General features: G+C 51.6%; 1 protein-coding gene across 1 annotated transcript in view; it reads left to right on the plus strand.

Annotated features, from left to right (window-relative positions):
* SH3BP5 (SH3 domain binding protein 5) overlaps window positions 1-20,666 on the plus strand; it is a 77,485-nt gene that overhangs the window by 44,460 nt on the left and 12,359 nt on the right. Inside the window, exon 4 of the mRNA XM_060149587.1 lies at window positions 18,931-19,095. Coding sequence (XP_060005570.1) covers window positions 18,931-19,095 — 165 coding nt within the window. The remainder of the gene's footprint in view (window positions 1-18,930; window positions 19,096-20,666) is intronic.

Raw genomic sequence — 20,666 nt, forward strand, 5'->3', positions numbered from 1 at the left:
AAGGGGAAAAAATAATAAATCTTGCTCTCAAAGTCCACCTCCTCAGTTTGGGATGATTCATTGTCTATTCATGTATTCCACAGATGCAGGGTACATCAAGTTGATATTGGAGCTTTAATCCACTGCTTCTGAGGCTGCTGGGAGAGATTTCCCTCTCTCTTCTTTGTCCGCACAGCTCCCGGGGCTCAGCTTTGGATTTGGAGCCGCCTCTGCCAGTAGGTTGCTGCTCAGACAGGACGGGGTTAAAGGAGCCGCTGATTTGGGGCTCTGGCTCACTCAGGCCGCGGGGAGGGAGGGGTGCGGATGCGGGGCGAGCCTGCGGCGGCAGAGGCCGGCGTGACGTTGCAACAGCCTGAGGCGCACTGTGCGTTCTCCCGGGGAGGTTGTTCCTGGATCCAGGGACCCTGGCAGTGGCGGGCTGCACAGGCTCCCCAGAAGGGGGCTGTGGATCGTGACCTGTGCTCGCACACAGGCTTCTTGGTGGAGGCAGCAGCAGCCTTAGCGTCTCACGCCCATCTCTGGGGTCCGCACTGTTAGCCGCGGCTCGCGCCCGTCTCTGGAGCTCCTTTAAGCAGTGCTCTTAATCCCCTCTCCTTGCGCACCAGGAAACAAAGGGGGAAGAAAAAGTCTCTTGCCTCTTCGGCAGGTCTAGACTTTTCCCCGGACTCCCTCCCGGCTAGCCGTGGCGCACTAACCCCCTGCAGGCTGTGTTTACACCGCCAACCCCAGTCCTCTCCCGGCGCTCCGACCGAAGCCCGAGCCTCAGCTCCCAGACCCGCCCGCCCCGGCGGGTGAGCAGACAAGCCTCTCGGGCTGGTGAGTGCTGGTCGGCACCGATCCTCTGTGCGGGAACCTCTCCGCTTTACCCTCCGCACCCCTGTTGCTGTGCTCTCCTCCGCGGCTCCGAAGCTCCCCCCCTCGGCCACCTGCAGTCTCTGCCCGCGAAGGGGCTTCCTAGTGTGTGGAAACCTTTCCTCCTTCACAGCTCCCTCCCACTGGTGCAGGTCCCGTCCCTATCCTTTTGTCTCTGCTTATTCTTGCCTTTGGGAGGTCTGAGGTCTTCTGCCAGCGTTCAGTAGGTGTTCTGTAGGAGTTGTTCCACGTGTAGATGTATTTCTGGTGTATCTTTCTGGAGGCTAGAAGTTAGGAATCAAGGTGCCATCAGGCTTGGTTTCTGGTGAGAGCTCACTTCCTGGATTGTAGATGGCCACCTTCTCTCTGAGTCCTCACGTGGCCTTTTTCCTAAAATCTTCTTATACTTCCTCACAGTGATAGACTGTGTTAAAGGTGCTCCTGTTCTGCTGAGAAGTGACAGGCGTTCACGCGGCGCAGGAGAGGAGGGGACAAGCTGTGCTGCTTAATTTTATGTGTCAACTTGGCGGGACCTCAGTGCCCAGATACACGGTCAAACCTTATTCTGAATGTTTCTGTGAGGGAGTTTACTGGATGAGATTCATATTTACTTCCGTGGGATTTGAGTAAGCAGATTGCCCTCCATGGTGTGGGTGGGCCTCACCCAATCAGCTGAAGGCCTGGCTACAACGGAAGACTGCCCTCCCCCGAGCAAGAGGCAGTTATGCAGCAGAGGTCTGCGCACTTGACCTGCAGCATCAGCTCTGCTTTGGGTCTCCAGCCTGCTGGTCCACCTCGCAGATTTTGGACCTCCAGCCTCAGAAATAATCATATGAGCTAATTCCTTAATATAAATCTCTTTCTGTACACAGATCTTCCTCAATTTATGATGGGATGACATCCTGATAAACCCATCATAAGTTGAAAATATCATAGGTCAAAAATGCATTTGATACACGCAGCCTCCCAGACATCCCAGCTCAGCTCCGCCCACCTCACACGTTCTCAGAACACTCACATTAGCCTGCACGTGGGCAGAACCCTCTAACGCAAGGCCTAGTTTATAATAAAGGGTTGACTGTTTCATGGAGTTTATGGAATACTGCACTGAAAGGGAAGAACAGAATGGAGTGCGGGTCGGGATGGTTGTCAGTGTATCAGTTGCTCACCCCCGTGACTGGGGGCTGCAGCTGCCCTGCCCAGGATCAGAGAGAGGGTCGTACTGCATGCCGGTCCCCCAGGGAACGGTCCACCTTTGAAGCGTGGTTTCTACTGAATGCATATAGCTTTTGCACTGTCATAAAGTCGATAACTTAAAAGTTGAACCATCGTGAGTCAGGGACCGACTGTGTATACACAGCCCACTGGTTCTGTTTCTCCGGAGAACGCTGCCTGACACAGCACCTCTTCTGTCTCTGGTGACACGCCCAGGTCTGAGCAGAGCACACAAAGCTTTCACCTCCTTCTCTGCGTCTGCTCCTCTCGGTGCTGAGCCCCGCGTGCGCCCGCCTCCGCCACTACTCACAATTGCTGGCCGCATCGTGTTGTTTCAGTCACAACCTCTGGGTACGTCATGGGGTGTTTTGCATCTGCGCACACTCTGTCCTCTTTGCCTGTGATGTTTTCCTCCCCAGACTGACTAGGTCTGTGAGGTTCAAAACAGTGGCCAGTAGCCACGCGTGGCTACTTAAATATAAATAATAAAATGAAATACAAGCAAAAGTTCAGCCCTTCGGTCTCACCAGCCACACTTCAGATGCTCACTGGGCACATGTGGCCGATGGTGGCTGTTTGGGGACAGTGCAGACAGAGGACATTTCCATTGTTGCAGAAAGTTCTATGGGAAGCTTTTGCCCTTTGCCTGATGACCTGATAAAATGAAGGCACAGGTCAGTGCACCTTCTTGAGACTCTTGCTGCAGGCCCCCTCCCGCTCTAAGCTTTCCTGCAGCTTTGCTTTGAGAACTGGATGAAGGTTGTGATGTCGTCCTCTGGGAACACACGAATATGCACGGGGGTGTATACATCATAATCACAATTTAAAGGTGATCGTCAGCTCCCCTTAAGGGTGAATAACAAACCTACAGGACAGGTCTGTCCTGTGGGTTAATAACCATGGGCTAATACTACGTCATGCTTGCTGGTGTAACAGCTGACGCTTATGTCCTGCTCGCGCACGCCTGTTCTGAGCACTTTACGTGTGTTAGCTCACTTGCTCCTCAGATCAGCCCCACAAGGTGGCTTCTGTTGTCCACATTTTGCAGATGAAGGAACCAAGGCACCGAGAATTAAAGTGCTCACGGTCACTCAGCTAATGACCCAGGCAGCCCGAGTCCCGCGTCTGGGTTCCTAACCTTTCCAACGAGGGCTGAGAACCCTGACCGCCCGCCCTGAATCTGAGCTCCTTGATGACAGAAATCGCATCTTATCTTTCTGACCTTTGCAGAGCTTCATGACGCATGGTGCATGGTAGAAGTGAAATGATCGCTGGGTGGAAGGAGGGTGCTGGGACTGCCTGAGTTATACAGTGGCTTAAGGCAAAGTTGTCACCGCCCTGAGACCTTGGATTCTTCCCCTGGGTGTCTTTTCCTTTTTCTTTCTTCTTCCAATGGCTGTGGTTTGTTCCTGACCCCCTAGGGCCGGGAGAGGCCCCGAGTCCCTCAGACCTGCTTTGCTTGGCAATACCAGATGGAAAGCCAGCGGGTGCCCACATGGCCTCCCCAAGCCGGGGGCCCCACTGCACCCTGGCCCTATCACAAGGCCATCCCTGTCTTTCTCAGAGCGCCCTAGCTGGCTTGAAGTGGCGTGGGCTCTGAGGCCTGGGTGTGCTTGCTCCTGTGTCCTGTTGCAGTGACGGCTTGCTCTGGCCCTGGCTGGGGGCTGCTGGCTTTTCCATATACCGAGCTAGGCGGGAGGTGTGCTGTGCTTACTCTTATTTATATTAGGCCCTTGTTTTCATCTGTGTCCTCCTGACCTTGAGTTCTTTTGGGGTTCATCTTGCCGGTGGTAGTGAAAATTAAGCCAAGTCATGCTAACCCAGAGGCAGAAGATGAGTTGGAGGGGAAGGGGGTTGACCTTTCGGTGAATCAGTTGCTCCTCTGGCTGTGCTTCAGCGTCCCAGGCAACCCCTGGTGCCAGATGATCCAGGGCAGGCTGAAACCCGGAGAAGGTGGGAAGGGGGCAGCCAAGGTCCCTGGCTGATGAAGGGCTTGGAACAGCTCCTGTTTCTAAGTCACTGCCCTGGTGGGGGGCACTCACAGATGTACAGAACATCACTGCGGGCTTCCCTGGTGGCGCAGTGGTTGAGAATCCGCCTGCCAATGCAGGGGACACGGGTTCGAGTCCTGGTCTGGGAAGATCCCACATGCCGCGGAGCAACTAGGCCCGTGAGTCACAACTACTGAGCCTGCACGTCTGGAGCCTGTGCTCCGCAACAAGAGAGGCCGCGACAGTGAGAGGCCCGCGCACCGCGATGAAGAGTGGCCCCCGCTCGCCGCAACTGGAGAAAGCCCTCGCACAAAAATGAAGACCCAACACAGCCAAAAAATAAATAAATAAATAAAATAAAAATGTTTGCTGAGTAAACTGCAAATAATTTAAAAAAACAAACATCACTGCCTTCAAGGAGTTAGCAGTCTTGTCAAGAAGGCCAAGTGAAGGATAAAATAATTCGAGATACGTTGTCAGTATGTTCATATGTTGGACAGTTTTCAAAGTGTTAATAACGTGGCAAACTGTTGAAATATAAGTATAGAAGTTTGGTCCTGTAAATTCAGAGGGTAAAATTTCACCTGGCAACAAATTTCCCGAAGACCCACTGCGACCTGGGTTATATATCAGTCAGCTTGGAGGAGGCGAGGTCGAGTAGAAGGGGAATTATTTAGATCTCAAGAGAATGACATTCACACCACACGATTTAGTGTATACTGTGAAGTCCTTATTCAGGTGAGTTTTCACATCACGTAAACGGGCACTTGGGAGGATACGTGCACCCAGGGGGATCAATGTCTCCATTGATCTGGAGCCGCAGAAGGAGAAAATTACAAGGTGCATGTGGATGACTGACCACCAGGAAGTTGTGGCTTATCATTTGTACCCTAGCTTGGTACCTAAATTAAACAGACTACACTATTAAAATAAGACATTTCTTAAACGTCTGCCATGTACTGGCCCCTTGGCTAGGTTTTGGGCATTAAAAGTTCAGGAATGGGGCTTCCCTGGTGGCGCAGTGGTTGAGAGTCCGCCTGCCGATGCAGGGGATACGGGTTCGTGCCCCGGTCCGGGAAGATCCCACATGCCGTGGAACGGCTGGGCCCGTGAGCCATGGCCGCTGAGCCTGCGCGTCCGGAGCCTGTGCTCCGCAACGGGAGAGGCCACAATAGTGAGAGGCCCACGTACCACAAAAAAAAAAAAAAAAAGTTCAGGAATGGTCTCCCCATCACTAGGGCTCCCAGGGTCACTGGATGATGCTCTGTAGAGAGATCATGGAAACTCCCTGTGAGCTTTTCTGCTGTGGCAGCGACTCTGAGGGCCCTCAGCCCGGAGGACTGACCAGGTGTCTCTGGTCACCAGCATGTGTTGGGGTCCCAGGGGTTGAGTTGTCCTACTGTTCCGCCTCCTCCCTGTCTCCCTTCATGGCTCCTCTGTGGGTGTCTTCCAGCCCTCCAGGCCAAGAGTAGAAAGCTTTGTGAATCCTCTTCCCAACCATCCATCTTTAGTTGCCAAGGAAGTTGTGTGAATGGAAGTCACTTTGGAATGGGCATGTCCCCTGCCCCCGTTAACAGCAGCCTCTTGGGTGTGGAGCCAGGCAGCTGTGTGATGGAGGCACTGGCTTGGGGGAGGCCAGTCCTGGCCAATGTTAGGAAGCTTTCCAATTGAGAAGCCCCTTTTGTGGATCCCAGACTGGCGGGGAAGGGGCCCTTGACAGATACTCCCGTTATATCTTCTGAGTATTTCTTACCTCAGAGGCAGGAGGAATGTTTTTTGAGCCCATTTGTTTTAATAGTGTAGAGGCTGGAGATGTCTTTGGAGCCCATTCAGTCCTTGGTACAGAGCTGGGGGTGGGGAGGTTGGCCGGGACTTGTCCAGCTTTGGATGCTCTACAGAGAGAATGTCTTGGCCAGAGGGCTGGGCAAAGTGAATGTGCAGATGGCGTTGTAGAGACAGTTTGTCAAACTGAGGGTGGCCCGGTGGGTTCTGGGTTTCTCATCAGGGTCTAGAGACATGGGTCTTGTCAGCCTCCCTGCTGGACAAGTGGAGTAATACGGGGCCTGTGCTGGTGCTTTTCCTTTTCTAGGGCACTGCAGTCATGGGACCTGGGTCCGAGCCTGGTCTGTCTGTCTGTCTGTCTGTCTGTCTGTCTGTCTCCCTCCCTCCCTCCCTCCCTCCCTCCCTTTCTTGTATAGTTGATTTACAATGTCATGTTAGTTTCAGGTATACAGCATAGTGGTTCAGTGATACATATATCTGTGTATATAGATATTCTTTTTGAGATTCTTTTCCCTTATAGGTTATTACAAGGTATTGAATATAGTTCCCTGTGCTATACAGTAGGTCCTTGTTGTGTATTTTATACGTAGTCTATATCTGTTAATCCCAAACTCCTAATTTGTCCCTCCCTCCCCCCTTTCCCCTTTGGTAACCATAAATTTGTTTTCTATGTCTATGTGTCTGTTTCTGTTTTGTAACTAAGTTCATTTGTATCATTTTTTAGATGCCACATGTAAGTGATATCATGGTATTTGTCTTTCTGTGTCTGGCTTACCTGACTTAGTATGATAATCTCTAGGTCCATCCATGTTGCTGCAAATGGTACTTCATTCTTTTTTATGGCTGAGTAATATTCCATTGCATATATATATACCACATCTTCTTTAACCATTCATCTGTTGATGGACATTAGGTTACTTCGGTCTCCTTTCTTTCTAGCCGTGTGACCTTGGATCAGTTCCTTAACCTCCGTTTCTTTGGGTTTCAAATGGGTACAGCAATACTTACCAACAGGGCTATAGGCTAGATTCCGTAGGTGAATACTGGTACAGCAGGAGTTGAATAAACACCCTTGACCTGGTTCCTTTTATCCTGTCGGCAGTAGAAGTGAGGTGCAGGGCAGGGCAGGGCTTACCCAGGTTTCTGCAGTTTGGTTTCTGCCCTCCTTGGAAGTGCTTTGTGCTGATAACATGCTTTGTCATTGTTAAGTGGGTGCCCTCCCCCCTCCCCCCGTCTCTGCGAGGGAGGGTTTTAAATCACAGCAGAAGAGATCAAGACTAGAGATGAGAAATTCTGGACAGCCAGAGTGGTTTGCCCACTAACAGGATGGCGGGGGCGGGGCAGTGTTGGACGCCACCACATTTTTGGTAAGTTGCCCACATGGGCAAGGTGGGTTTCGAAGGGTCAGGAGCCTTTCCGGTCTTGTAAACCTGTCTCAGGCTTGGCTAAAATTTGGGCTCTTTACTTCCCCTCATTGGCAATCCTACAGGTGTTTTATTTTATTTTTTAAATTTTTATTTATTTTATTTATTTAGCTTAAATTTTGCCTTCAGTGAGGAGCACCTTTGACAAAATACCTTTGGTTTCCCTAATCTTTCAGTGAGTAGCATTTTCTTGCGTTTTGTGATTACGTGGCAGGTAAATAGCAAAAGTGTTAACTGATGAACCAAAGCCTTCAGAAAACATTTCTTTACCACGTTTTATTATGGAATGTTTCAAGTGTGCACAGAAGTAGAGAGACTATCAGTGAACCCCAGGCACCCATCACCAGCAGCAACATCTTGCAATCCTATGTTCCCCACTGTCCCCAGTTTTAATGGTATAGCTGTTCACAGATACCGTATCACTTTACCCATAAATACTTAAGTGTTTATCTCTAACAGATAAGAACCTTTAAAAGATCACATTTTCACACCTAACAAAATGAATAACAGTTCTTTTTGTATCATCTCATGCCCAGTCCTTTTTCGGATTTCCCTGGCTGTTTGAACAATGTATTTTTCTTATGATCAGTTTAAAACATTTGACTAGAAACAGCGGTTATATTTTGATTTGATAAATAGTGTGGGCCTCTCCTTTTCCCTCACGTGATGCCCTTACTCAACCCAGTGACATAATTTTGAGTGTGAGGAAAGAACTATGTGGTAGATAAATAGCAAAGTAACAGCTGATTAAGAAGTGCATCAAGAAGCAATTTTGTAAGCTTTTTATTATGGAATATTTCCAAATATATACAATAAAGATGACAGCAAAAGCAAACTAGCCCAGTGGTAAACTCACCTGCTGATGGACTGTTTGCACATGTCTAAGCCAGACGCTGCGTTCCAGACTGCGGCCTCAAAAATCCTGCTGTAATTACATGTCTTCTGTACTGGGAACCAGGCTCCCTGGGAGATAAGAGAGGCCTTGTCCTTTCACCTCCAGTCTGAGACATCCAGTGACTTGTTCAAGGTTGAAGACCCAAGAACAATGGTCATTGTTGGTGCTGGGAGTGTACCCTGGTGCTCTCAGTTCTTTGGACGCAGGACGGTGCCTCACAGCGGCCCAGCTCTGCCAGGCGATCAGTGCCAGTTCTGTGCAGGGCAGGGGAAGGTTTCTTTCGTCAGCACTATGGTGTGTTTAGAACCGGGGGCCCTGGGATTGGAGAGCTGCAAGGGGGGTGTTTGTCCACGTGGTCCCGGTGGGCCTGCCTTCTGGAGAGCAGGCCCTGGAGATGTTGGCAGCTCCCTCACAATCCCCAGGTAGAGGGAGGGCTGTGCCCACAGAGGCAGAACGGGCTGAGGGCCAGCCAGCCACCTGACTCCCCGCCGGAGAGAAAGGAGAGGAGTAGTAGGTGAGAGCAGGGACAGAGCTCTGCCAAGGCAGCTGCTGTCTTCGGGTGCGAGACTCTGGCTGTGGCTGAGCGGAGGGAGATGCCGTTACTCATCCTGGCATCCCGATTCTTCATCCACCTCTCGTCTCCCACGCTCCCTCTTCCCCATGGGAAGCCAGCAGCCACTCATGAGCTGTGAAGGGCCGTCATGAGGCATAATTACAGAGCCCGGGGCTCTGCCCACGCAAAGCAGCCCCCTCCCCTCCCTCAAAACCTCGGGCCATGGTCGGGCACCCTGTTGTGCCCGGGGTCTGCGCTCTTTTCCAGGGAAGCTTCCCTGATGGATGTGTGTGTCTTTCTGACCCCGAGACTTGGAGATGCTGTGCTTCCTGTGTCCTGGGAATGACCTGGGGGTGGGGGGGGGGCGGTGGGGGCGGTTTGGGGACAAGGCAGAGATAGAAATAAAGGGGAGGATTTGCGGGGAGGAAGGTACAGCCCTGCTGAGTCTGGGGAACCCTCCACAGCAGAGAGGCTCGCCAAGTGAGCGCGTATTTGAGGAAGTTAGAGGTGGTATGTGACTTGGCCCTTTGAGCAGACCAGTTTACTTCTTAGACTCTTGATTTCGCTTCTGTAAAACAAAACGGTTGGTCTCCGTTGTTGCTGTCTCCTCGAGCCCAAAGACTGTGATTAGACCCCCCCTGGGCCAGGGGTCTGGGCCTGGTGGTAGCTCCCGGCGTGCTGCTGGGTCACTAGGGCCTTGGCCTTGGGCACCGCCCCCTGCCTCAGGCTTGCCCTGGACCGACTCGTGCCAGCTTGGAGCCCAGCCACGTGAGCATGGGAGCAAGAGGGAGCCCGGGGGGTGGATGTGGAGGCTGGGGAGGGGGCGCAGAGAGAGGCTCGGCATCTGTTGGGTCCCAGCAGCGGCAGCAAGCATTTGGTTTGGGGGCCCGTGTGGGATGTGCCGTTCTCGGAGACCCCACCACGCGTGGCTGGCAGGCTGGGTGAGCCACAGTGATTGTGCAGGGGAAGCCGAGTGTGAAGGTCAGAGACGGCAGCGGCTGGCCAGCCCTGACCTGCTGACTTGGGCTAAGAACCCCATGCCCTCCCTCCTGCCAGCAGCTCTTGGCTGGACCGGGGACCGTCTGTAGTGAGGCAGATGGTGCCCACCTGAGGCCGAGGGACAAGCGGCAGGTGAGTGAAGCGGGAAGCCCCCGGGTGTGGTGTGGACGTGCGTGCTGGGCCCAGAGGTCAGGCACAGGCTGATGGCTCACACAGGAGACAAGCAAGGTGGGCTCCATCCCAGATGAACCTCCCCAAAGCCCCCAACCGAAACCCCTGAGTCACACCCAGCCCTGGTCACTCTGGGGCCCTGGATGACCAGGGGAAGTGGGAATTGTCCTGCCAGAAACTGGGTCATAGCACCCTATTGAGTGGCTGGGCCTTCCCCACACCCAGGGTCTCACCACAGTGTGCCTCTAGGGTTCCTTTATGACAGGTTTTTAACTGTATGATTATTTATAAAAAAGAGCAGGAACAAAAATGCTGCTTTAAAAAAATTTTTTTATTTTATTGAAGTATAGTTGATTTACAGCGTTGTTAATTTCTGCTCTACAGCAAAATGATTCAGTTACACATACGTATACATTCTTTTTCATGCTCTTTTCCATTATGGTTTATCACAGGATATTGAATATACTTCCCTGTGCTCTACAGTAGGACCTTGTTGTTTATCCATTCTACATGTAATAGTTTGCATCTGCTAACCCCAAACTCCCAATCCATCCCTCCCCCACCCTCCTCCCCCTAGGCAACCTCAAGTCCGTTCTCTGTCAGTGAGTCTGTTTCTGTTTTGTAAATAAGTTTATTTGTGTCATATTTTAGATTCCACATATAAGTGATATCACATGGTATTTGTCTTTCTCTTTCTGACGTACTTCACTTGATATGATAATCTCCAGGTCCATTCACATTGCTGCAAATGGCATTATTTCATTCTTTTTAATGGCTGAGTAATATTCCATTGAATATATGTACCACATCTTCTTTATCCATTCCTCTGTCAATAGACATTTAGGTTGTTCCATGTCTTGGCTATTGCAAACAGTGCTGCAATAACCATAGGGGGGGGTGCATGTGTCTTTTTGAATTACGGTTTTCTCTGGGTATATGCCCAGTAGTGGGATTGCCGGGTCATATGGTGCCTCTATTTTTAGTTTTTTGAGGAACCTCCATACTGTTCTCCATAATAGCTGCACCAGTTTATATTCCCACCGACAGTGTAGGAGGGTTCTCTTTTCTCCATACCCTTTCCAGAGTTTGTTATTTGTAGAGTTTTTAATGATGGCCATTCTGATTGGCGTGAGGTGGTGCCTCACTGTAGTTTTGATTTGCATTTCTCTGATAATTAGCAACGATGAGCATGAAGATGCTGTTTTGATGAACACAAACCAGAGATTGTGGATGGTAGCTGAGACCTTCCACCAGCCTTCATTCATTGTTGGCCAGTGTCTAGGCCAGCCTGTCCAGTAGAACTTCCTGTGATGCTGGAAATGTTCTGTGTCTGCACTGTCCAGTGTGGGACCACCAGTCACATGTGACTCCTGAGCCCTTGAAATATGACTGGTGCAACCAAGTAACTGAAAACCTAATTTATTTCATTGTAATTAAATGTAAACAGCCACCTGTGGCCAGTGGCGCCTGCATAAGACACTGCAGATCTAGAGAACAGTAAGTAGGTAATTGCAAATGAGAATCATTTTTTTCTTTACTTTTTATTATTGGAAATTTCACATATATACAAAGTAGTGTAGTGGAGCCCTGTATACCCTTCACACAGCTTCTGTAATCACTAACCCATTGGCCAGTCTTGTTTTGTCTTTACCTTCCTACACCCTGACCACCCCAGCTCTCACTTCTGTATTATTTTGAAGCAGATAAAAGCTTTTTAATTTTTGTTTTTAAACAGCTCATCTTTAACCCCAGGACAGAGCACAACTATTTGACCTTGATGTTTTCTCATCCCTTGGGACTCTTGACATTCTGATTTATTGATGAGCCTTCCACTAAACCAGCTGCAGGCCCTGTATGATGTCTCTTAAGACTGCTCACGGCTTCCTCGTATTTCTCTAATGAGAAATACGCACCATGGATCTTTCATGTAATTTGTAATATATATTGTTTACTATGTTTTATATTATACAGTTTAATATTAACTGATAACGGCTCAAACTGTACATGGTAACATTTGGGACTGATTAAAAATTGATGTCCTATATGTTCAACACATTTTTAGATCTGCAAAAAATTGGTCCAGGAAAATTGAGTTTGACAGAAATAACGGAAAACTCCATGGCATAGGCTGTATAATGAGTAAAGTTTGTGGATGAAACTGCTCAATGGCTCAAATTGATTTGAAATTGAAAAGAACTGATCCTAATGAAAATAATTTTGACTAAATAAAAATGAAATAATTAGGAACACTGGATATGAAAAATAATCAAGGAACTAAATGGACTTCTTGGCATTCTCTCCAGAAAATTCTTCTGATTAAAATGTTTGTGTCCGGAACATCCTCAGGGTCAAGGTGGCGGATGCCCATCTCTGGCCATTCTTCCATTAACCTCAGACAGGCTTGAAAGGGCGTGGAAGGAGGAAGTTTTCAGAATTGAAAGTCTCAGACTCTGGCAACTTCCCATCCCTGGGATTGCTCGGAACACTGGCGGACAACGGGAGCTTGAGTGAAACTGAGAACACATGACCCGTCTCCCGCCCACTTTGATGTTCATCCTGATATCCCTCCCTCGCTGGGGATCTTTGATCTTCCTGAGAAGGCTCGGAGAGGCATCTGTGGCTTTTCTTCATGAGCTTCTAGCTGGGGGATGGATTCTCCCAGCAGCACATGCAACAGTCACTGTAAAGGGGCAAGGACAAAATTGTATCTTTTTTTTTAAACAGGCAAGGACAGGGGGCTTCCCCCCAGCGGGTGTCCAGTGCAGCAGGCATCTTGACCTCGTCCTGCTCTCCTGTGGGGCGGGGTCATCCCAGCCAGAGTACTCGGGCCATAGAAGGCAGGCCTCCCTGTGGTGCTCCGAGGCCCATGGCCACCGAAGGGCCGTTGCTGCCCTCACGCTCTGGACGGCCTCTGCTCTCCCCAGGCTGGTGACTTTCTGATCCTCTTCAGGAGGCAATGGGGCACCCTATGTTCATTTCACGCCCAGGTGTCCCGAGGTTTCCGGAAGCCTCTTGTTGATCCGTGATTGTTCCCATCGAGCACTGGGAGGTGGGTGCAGATGGAGCCCATTGGTTCCTAAGTAAACCCAGAGAATCCCTTTGGGTTTCAAGTGCTAAAGGCGTTCATAGCGAATAGGGAAAGCCATCCAGAGGCCTCTGACCTGAATGGGAGTGTGGTTTTGATAGAAGAGAAATTGTGACTGCCCCATGCTCCCCTGGGAGTGGGGTCCGAGTTGTTGCCAAGAGCAGGTGAGGGAACAGGGTCGGGGTGCAGGAGAGGTCACGCTCAGAGAGCTTTCAGCATCAGCCTCTATAGACCCCACCATCTGCTCCCCGGCTCCTGACTGGGAAAGCGCTCAGCTCTTACACCGGGGATCCCGCATCCCTTACCCCCGTCACTCGCACTCTGTGGAAGGGAAACGTGGTCTCCTTGGTGGCTGACATCTTTTCTCCCTGCAAACCCCCTACCCGTCCCCATCTATTTAGCAGTGGCCAGTGTGGCCCTGTGATTAGGGAGGAGAAGTAAGAGGGACCTCGCTTGGGCTTCCCTGGTGGCACAGTGGTTAAGAATCCTCCTGCCAATGCAGGAGACATGGGTTCAAGCCCTGGTCTGGGAAGATTCCACATGCTGCGGAGCAACTAAGCCTGTGCACCACAACTACTGAGCCTACGCTGTAGAACGCACGAGCCACAACTGCTGAGCCGTTGAAGCCCGCGTACCTAGAGCCCGTGCTCTGCAACGAGAGAAGCCACCGCAATGAGAAGCCCGCGCACCGCAATGAAGAGCAGCCCCCACTCGCTGCAACTAGAAAAACCCTGCACGCAGCAACAAAGACCCAACTCAGCCAAAAATAAATAAATATAAACAAACAAACAAATACGTAAGGAAATAAAAAGGGCTTCTCTGGTGGTGCAGTGGTTGAGAGTCCACCTGCCGATGCAGGGGACACGGGTTCGTGCCCCGGTCCGGGAAGATCCCACATGCCGCGGAGCGGCTAGGCCCGTGAGCCGTGGCCGCTGAGCCTGCGCGTCCGGGGCCTGTACTCCGCGACGGGAGAGGCCACAACAGTGAGAGGCTCGCTTGACCAGCACCTCTTGGTCAGAAGTGTGTAGCCCAGTGGGTGGTATTTGGTAGAAGCTTAGCAGGGAGGCACTGGGTCAGGGTTTTAATCTGGACCCACCCTTGCTATCTGTGTAACCTTGGGCAACTTCTTTAACCTTTCTGACCTTGGTCTCCTTTCTAAAGTAGGGATGACACTTGGACGACCTCACAGGGTAATTATGAGATCTAAATGAGATGTGTCCCAGAACGCCTTATTATGTATTATACTCAGAATAAATGCTCCAACAGTAGCTGCTATGATTTTCTTTGTAATCATCTAAATCCACACTTAGGGTTTGTTAGGAGTCAGGTACTGGGTTAGTCTCGTCTTGCAGGCTTTCTGCGTGATCTGGAGCTACCCCTAGCTAGAGCATGGCTTTGGGCAGCCGAGTGACACAACCCCTACTCTTTTTCAGTTTCTGCAGCTCACTGGCTGGTGTGAATCCCAGGTAGGGGTGCAGTCCTGCACAGTTTGAGCCACTATCTGGTCTTTGGTCCCTCAACAGCTCCTCTGGCTGTGTAGTATTTATGGGTAGACTGTCCACTTGCCCCACGATCATGTCATTGGCAATGTTACCCAGGTTGCAGGCGCCTTGTTGTAGAGCAGAAATAGCCCCACCAAGGGTTGGGGGCTCTGGTTTCCTGGCTCTGGCCAGCTACCAAGTAGCTGTGTGATATTTAACAGGTGGCCTTGCTTCTCTGGGCCCTCCTTTGAAAAATGAGGGTTGAACTGGATGGCCTGCAAACCTCCTTCCACTTTCTACCTCTGTTGCAACCAGCACAAACATCCGGGTGCTTTTGTTCCTTCCTGAGGCCGATTTTGGGCTGGCGTGGAGTGGAGTGAAGGCCATGGCCATGGCCTCGACAGTGGCCAGCCTCTCCACCCTCTCCCCCTTTGTTGATGACACCGTGGGAACCCACTTATCAAATCCATTTACAAGCAGCCTTTTAACACTCTCCCCATAGCGCTGTTTCCGTGAAAGCCATTAGTGTTCACGAGTCATGAAGATATTTCACCTTTTTCCTGTGTTGCATTGTACAGCGCCAGCCTGGTTCTGCTAACATCTCCTCCTCAGTGCTGTGTCGGGCAGGCCTCAGCTCTCTGGTTTGCTAACTGGGTTTCCCTGCCGTGCGTGAGCCCCGCTGGGCCGTGTGTGCACTTGGGGAGCCCGGGAGTGTAGGGCCCTTATTCAGATAATGTATTAATACCAGGGCCTGGGTCCTTTGTTGGAGTTTGAAGGTAAAACCTAGTTGGCTGGGCTAAACATTTCTAGGTATCATCTTTCGTATGATGGTGAGAGCCAGATACAGCCTGCTCTTTTCTTGGACTCTAAGTTGGCTTCTGATTTTCGAGGTCACTTGTTCCTGTTAGGAGGCTGGGAAGTAGTCTCTGAGTTAAGCCTCCTCCGTTAGACATGGGTGTGAGCTCTTGGATGCCTCCTGTGCTCCATGGTGCCTGGTGCCTGACACCCTCTGCTTCGAGAACTCTTCCCTAAGAAACCTTGGACTAATCACTCTCTCTTTCCAACATTCCCATGTGCTTTACACTGGTCACTTGTCACTGTCTGTCTTGAATTGGAGTTTGTAATGAACGTGTCTGTTTACCCGATGGAGTTGGAACCCTATATGTTGGTGTGAACCCCTCCTCCCCAGAACTCAGCGCCCAGGAGATGCCTCATCAACATCCAGCGGCTTGTGTCCTGCCGCTGGGGGTGGGCGATGGCATGCTCCCCTCCCCACATTGTGTGCACCCGCCTGGTCCTTCCTTGTGTGTGTGGGTTTAGAAAATGTCTTATGAAATGCCTTACAAACAGGCCATGTGCTTTGGGGTTCTTTAGGAAGCCCCAAAATTGTTTCCTTGGGCTTAACAGTTATAAACTAGGCTCTGAGCAGCCTGAAAGAAGTTGAGGGAGATCTGACCAGTCTATGCGGGCTGCTATAGTCACATCTATCAGGTCTACAGAATAGCCCAGCTGTGTGGAGTGGAAGATGTGTTATCATTTAGGTTTAGATTTGGCGGAACATAACAGAAAACCCCCAAATAACACTGGCTTGAATATGAGACTTTATTTTCTCTGTCATGTAAAAAGTCAGTTCAGGGCAGGGACCTAATGTACTGTTCCTTCATCCTTAAGAGAGTTGCCTCATGATCCAAAAAGGCTGTTGAAGCACCAGCTGTCATATTAATATCACAGATGGAAAGACAAAGGAGCTCTCCTGTAAGTCTCACTCAGTATATATTTATATCTCGTTAGCTAAAAGTTAGTAAGAGGAGTACTAGCTAAAAGTTAGCAACAAGGTTAGTAACGGGTACAAGCCTCACTCAATATCTATTTACATCTCATTAGCTAAAAGTTAGTGACAGCTGGGAAGTAGGTTTTAGCTGGGACATTGCCTCACCTGGAGACATGGGGGCTCTATTTCCCAGAAAGATGCAGTGAATAGACAGTGAGTACAGAACACGTGTCCAGCACTTACTTGAATGAATGAATGAGTGAGGGGATAAGTGATGGAGAGATCCACAATATGACAAGGAAAGCACATTTCTGATACCACAAGAGGGACAGAGCCTTGAGGAAACTTCAGAAACTCCCCAGGGACTCAAAAGAGAGCATGTTCTGCAGGGCACTTCAGATGGGCATCCTCTTTTCCCTCTTTGTAGGGATCTGGTTCCCTTATTTGGAACACAGCAGAGGCATAGCAGCGGGTCAGGAGGGGCTGGGTCTGGGTCACGGCAGCCACATTTCAGAAGGTTCCCATGAGGGCATCTGTTTTTGGCTTGTCTGAAGAAAGAAAAGCTTCATTACTGAAGCAGGGAGACGTGGCTGAATTGAAATACTAAAATTTCCTTAAACACAGATCCCTTCTTAGAAAATGTTAGAATCCTGTGGGGTTAATTATGGTCTGATGGTCCTGGTTTGAAGCCTCTAGGTGGTCTGTGGTTCAGCATGGGGCAGCTTCTCAGTGCCAGGTGCCCTCCAGCACGTCTGGGCAGGTGGAGGGCCCCCGAGGGCTGTCCTCACACGGGAGAAGCACGGTGGACCTGGAGCTCGGGCTCTGGAGCAGTGAGTGTGCTGCTGACAGCAGGTGGTGCTGTCTTCTCAGTGGTTTGTCCTAGAGGGCGGCCCCTGGTCCCCACTGTGTCCCTGAGGCACACCTGTGTGGTCCCAGGGCCACACAGTGGGTCTGCAGCAGGCAGGTCCCCTGGTGGAAGCTTTAGCCTGGCATTCATTCACAGCCTCTGTTCTTGACTCCCCTTTTTTTTTTTTTTTTTTTTTTTTTTTTTTTGCAGTACGCGGGCCTCTCACCATTGTGGCCTCTCCCGTTGAGGAGCACAGGCTCCAGGCGCGCAGGCTCAGCGGCCATGGCTCACGGGCCCAGCTGCTCCGCAGCATGTGGGATCTTCCTGGACCGGGGCACGAATCCGTGCCACCAGGGAAGCCCTTGAAACCTTGATGGGAGCCTTTGTCAAGCCTCCTACAGACACTGTTTCATAACTCTGCTTCCTCCAGGCCCCCACCAATCCGCATTTTCAGATCATCCCCATCTCCAGCCCTCAGTTCGGGATCATCCTCATTTAAGAAGCCGTCCTGGATTCCCTCCATGGGAAGAAATTTCTCCTTCGTGTCCCCTCCCTCTGGTACTTCTGAATGTCCACTCCCTCCGCAGTTCGGCTCCCTGACCAGGTAGTTGTTGCCTGAGGGTCGGGTCGGGTGTGACCCGCAGTTACAGGATCAAAAAGATGGAGGGGGCGCCGAGAGGTCACAGAGCTGTCCCTCACCCTGGGGGCTGATGGGCTCCAAGTCTGATTTTGTTCCTCTCAACTGCCTTTGAAAAGTGTCCTTGGCCTGTGGTATCTGAAGACTTCCTCTCAGTCACGTGAGACTCACTCTGGGAATGGGTGTGGGCCCAGATGTTCCACCCACCCCCTGGATCCCAGGGACTGCCTCGGGGGTGTGCCCCAGTTTATGCAACTGACTGAGGGATCCGGTTAGCCAGGGGTGAGTGGGAGGCTGCAGCGGCCCAGCATCTGGCAGTGGCTGGCCTGAACCCTGGCGGGGAGTTCAAGGTGGGCCTGCTGAGAGCAGTGACAAGGATTTGCTGCAAATTTCTGGTGCAACCTCATGGCCCACTCCTGGGGGATGCGTTTCCACTGAATGGAAACGACAGAATGCGAGTCAACTATGTGACTTACAATTTTCTAGTCCCAGTAAAAGATTTAAAAATAGCAGGTGGAATTAGTTTTAAATAATATATTTTAACCCCTTAGGTACAAAATATTGTCATTTCATCATGTAATCAACCTGGTCATTATAAAGGAGATCGCTATTCTCTTTTTGTTCTAAGACTTTAAAATGTGGGGTGTTTTACACTCAGTTTGGATCAGTGACGTTTCGTGTTCCCGATAGTCCAGGCTAACGGGGCTCTGCTGCCGCTTCTGTTGATTCTCCCACTTGAAGTTCCCTGAAAGCAGGGACAGCATCGTGACGATCAGGGCCTTCCCCCCACCCATCGCAGGTGTCGGCGCGTGTGATTTGAGTTGGGGTCTGTCCCGTAGGGTCACCGCACGGGGAGGCTGGGCCTCGGAGCGGCTGGAGTCTGGTCCAGCCGCGTGAGCTCAGGGACGGCCCTGGCCTGTGGAAGCCACGGTTCCCACTCAGAATGACGCTGTTGGACAGTAATCTCCGGGGCTTTTCTGATTCTCACGTGCTGTGAGCTGAACCATGTGTTTATCTGGTATGTTGGGTCCCGGGCTGTGAAGACCCTCCACTCCCCCATCCAGCATCTACACAGACCTGCAGGTGCCCAGCCTGTTCCCAGGCTGCCCAGGCAGAGAAGGACTGGACTCGTCCAGGCCCTCGGGACGCCCACCTTCTGGAGGGTGTGATGAGCCAGCGGGAGCCCCTGCTGTGTCCGAGGCCTCATGAGGTTTCTCTCTCGCGCAGGCGCAGCTGGAAGCTCAGAGAGCCACGCAGGACTTCCAGAGGGCCACCGAGGTGCTCCGCGCCGCCAAGGAGACCATCTCGCTGGCCGAGCAGCGGCTGCTGGAGGATGACAAGCGGCAGTTTGACTCGGCCTGGCAGGAGATGCTGAACCACGCCACCCAGAGGGTATGAGTCTCAGCGGAACGTGTCCGTGGAACCAGGGCCGGGCTGGGCTTACGCCCGGGTGCGCGCCTCTGCCTTGAGCCTGCCTGTGGGCAGGGGCGGGGGATGCGTCTGCGTGTGGGCGTGGGGTGGGGAGACGGGCTGGGCTTGCGTCCGCCTTGGGATCCTGTGGCCTCGGGGTGCAGGTGCCCATCAGACCCAGACTCCCCGCTGGTTTCCCCGAGCAGAGGAAGCAGACCCCCATGCATGTTGTGCGTCACAGGCGGTCATCTCCATGGGGTCTCTGCGGGCCTGGGACTGAGCCGTACTCTACGATGACAGTCACCCGGTGACAGGCGTACCTGCCCCTTCCCTGTCGTTTGAGGTTTGTCTGGTTCAGATCACCTCTGACGGTCCTGACTGGATGGGGCTTTCCCGAGGGACCCGATCGTCCTCCAGAGTCCCCTCCCTCTGAGTCCCAGGGGACTGGCTGGGTTTGGAGCCCGGGGTGGAGGACCTTGATTACTTGCGGAGCCTGGACTCAGGGGTGGGTACCAGTTGGTGAGAAGCGGGGGCCATGGCAGATGAGGCCAGAATACAGGGGGTGCGCAGGCTGGCCTTCGGGCTGGGCTGGGGTCTGGGGAACCAGTGTATGCACAGAAAGTGGGCTTTGACTCCTAGGTTTGGTGCCATCATTGTTTGGCCCTTTACCAGCTCCCACGATCTGCCCTCTGGCCATATTGCTGAGAATCGGACGTGGTGGGTATAGCTGGACTTGTCACCTCTTTCCTCCCCTCCTCCAGCTGGTTTGCTGTGGGGAGGTGGGTGAGGCCTTGGATGAAGGGTGATGTAGGGGGTGGGAGCTAGTCTGGATTCCCTGAGAGGCCGCCTGCGGGGCTGGAAGAGAACCTTTTCAATGTCACCTGCCATGGTGGCGCAAGTCCTGGGGGACCTGATAATTAAAGATGGCCTTGTGCTTCCTTAAATGGAATGCCTGGCACACAAACGGCTTGGACTTGGTGTCAAATGCGGGTCGACTCTGTAGCACCTCCCCTGAACCCCGGGCTCCCGGCTGGGCTTGTGTGGCCTGGGGCCTCCTGCCACCTAGTGAACACGATGTTGGGAGAGCCAAACACAGCTTTCCTGGGTCCACTGGGGAAACGCCAAAGGGGAGGTTGGAAATCTTGGAAGTTTACAAGCCACAGCCTGACAGAATGAAAAGGACAAGAAAAAAAAAAAATTAGAGTAGCTCCTTGCAAGAAATTAGCAGAAGGCCTGCCTTTCTTTCCTGCCCTTCGTCCACCCCAAACAAGACCCAAATCAAGCTAGTCAGAATCATTCAGAAATCACTTAATCTGTCCTTTAAAAATGAACAAAATGGGTTTCTGCTTTTTTTTTTTTTTTCCTTCTACTCTTTAAGTCCTGGGACCATAAGTGGATGGTGAGTGGCAGTCCGGGAGAGGCGTCCTCAAGACCTCCACATCCCATGACTCCGGAAGCACCATTCACACCAGTCTTTGGGAATGGCGCTTCTTAGGGTTGTGCAGTGTGCAACTTGTGGGGCTGTACCAAACGGCCCTGGACCTCCTGACATC

This window comes from Lagenorhynchus albirostris, chromosome 5, assembly GCF_949774975.1.
Source record: "Lagenorhynchus albirostris chromosome 5, mLagAlb1.1, whole genome shotgun sequence".
Taxonomy (NCBI): domain Eukaryota; kingdom Metazoa; phylum Chordata; class Mammalia; order Artiodactyla; family Delphinidae; genus Lagenorhynchus; species Lagenorhynchus albirostris.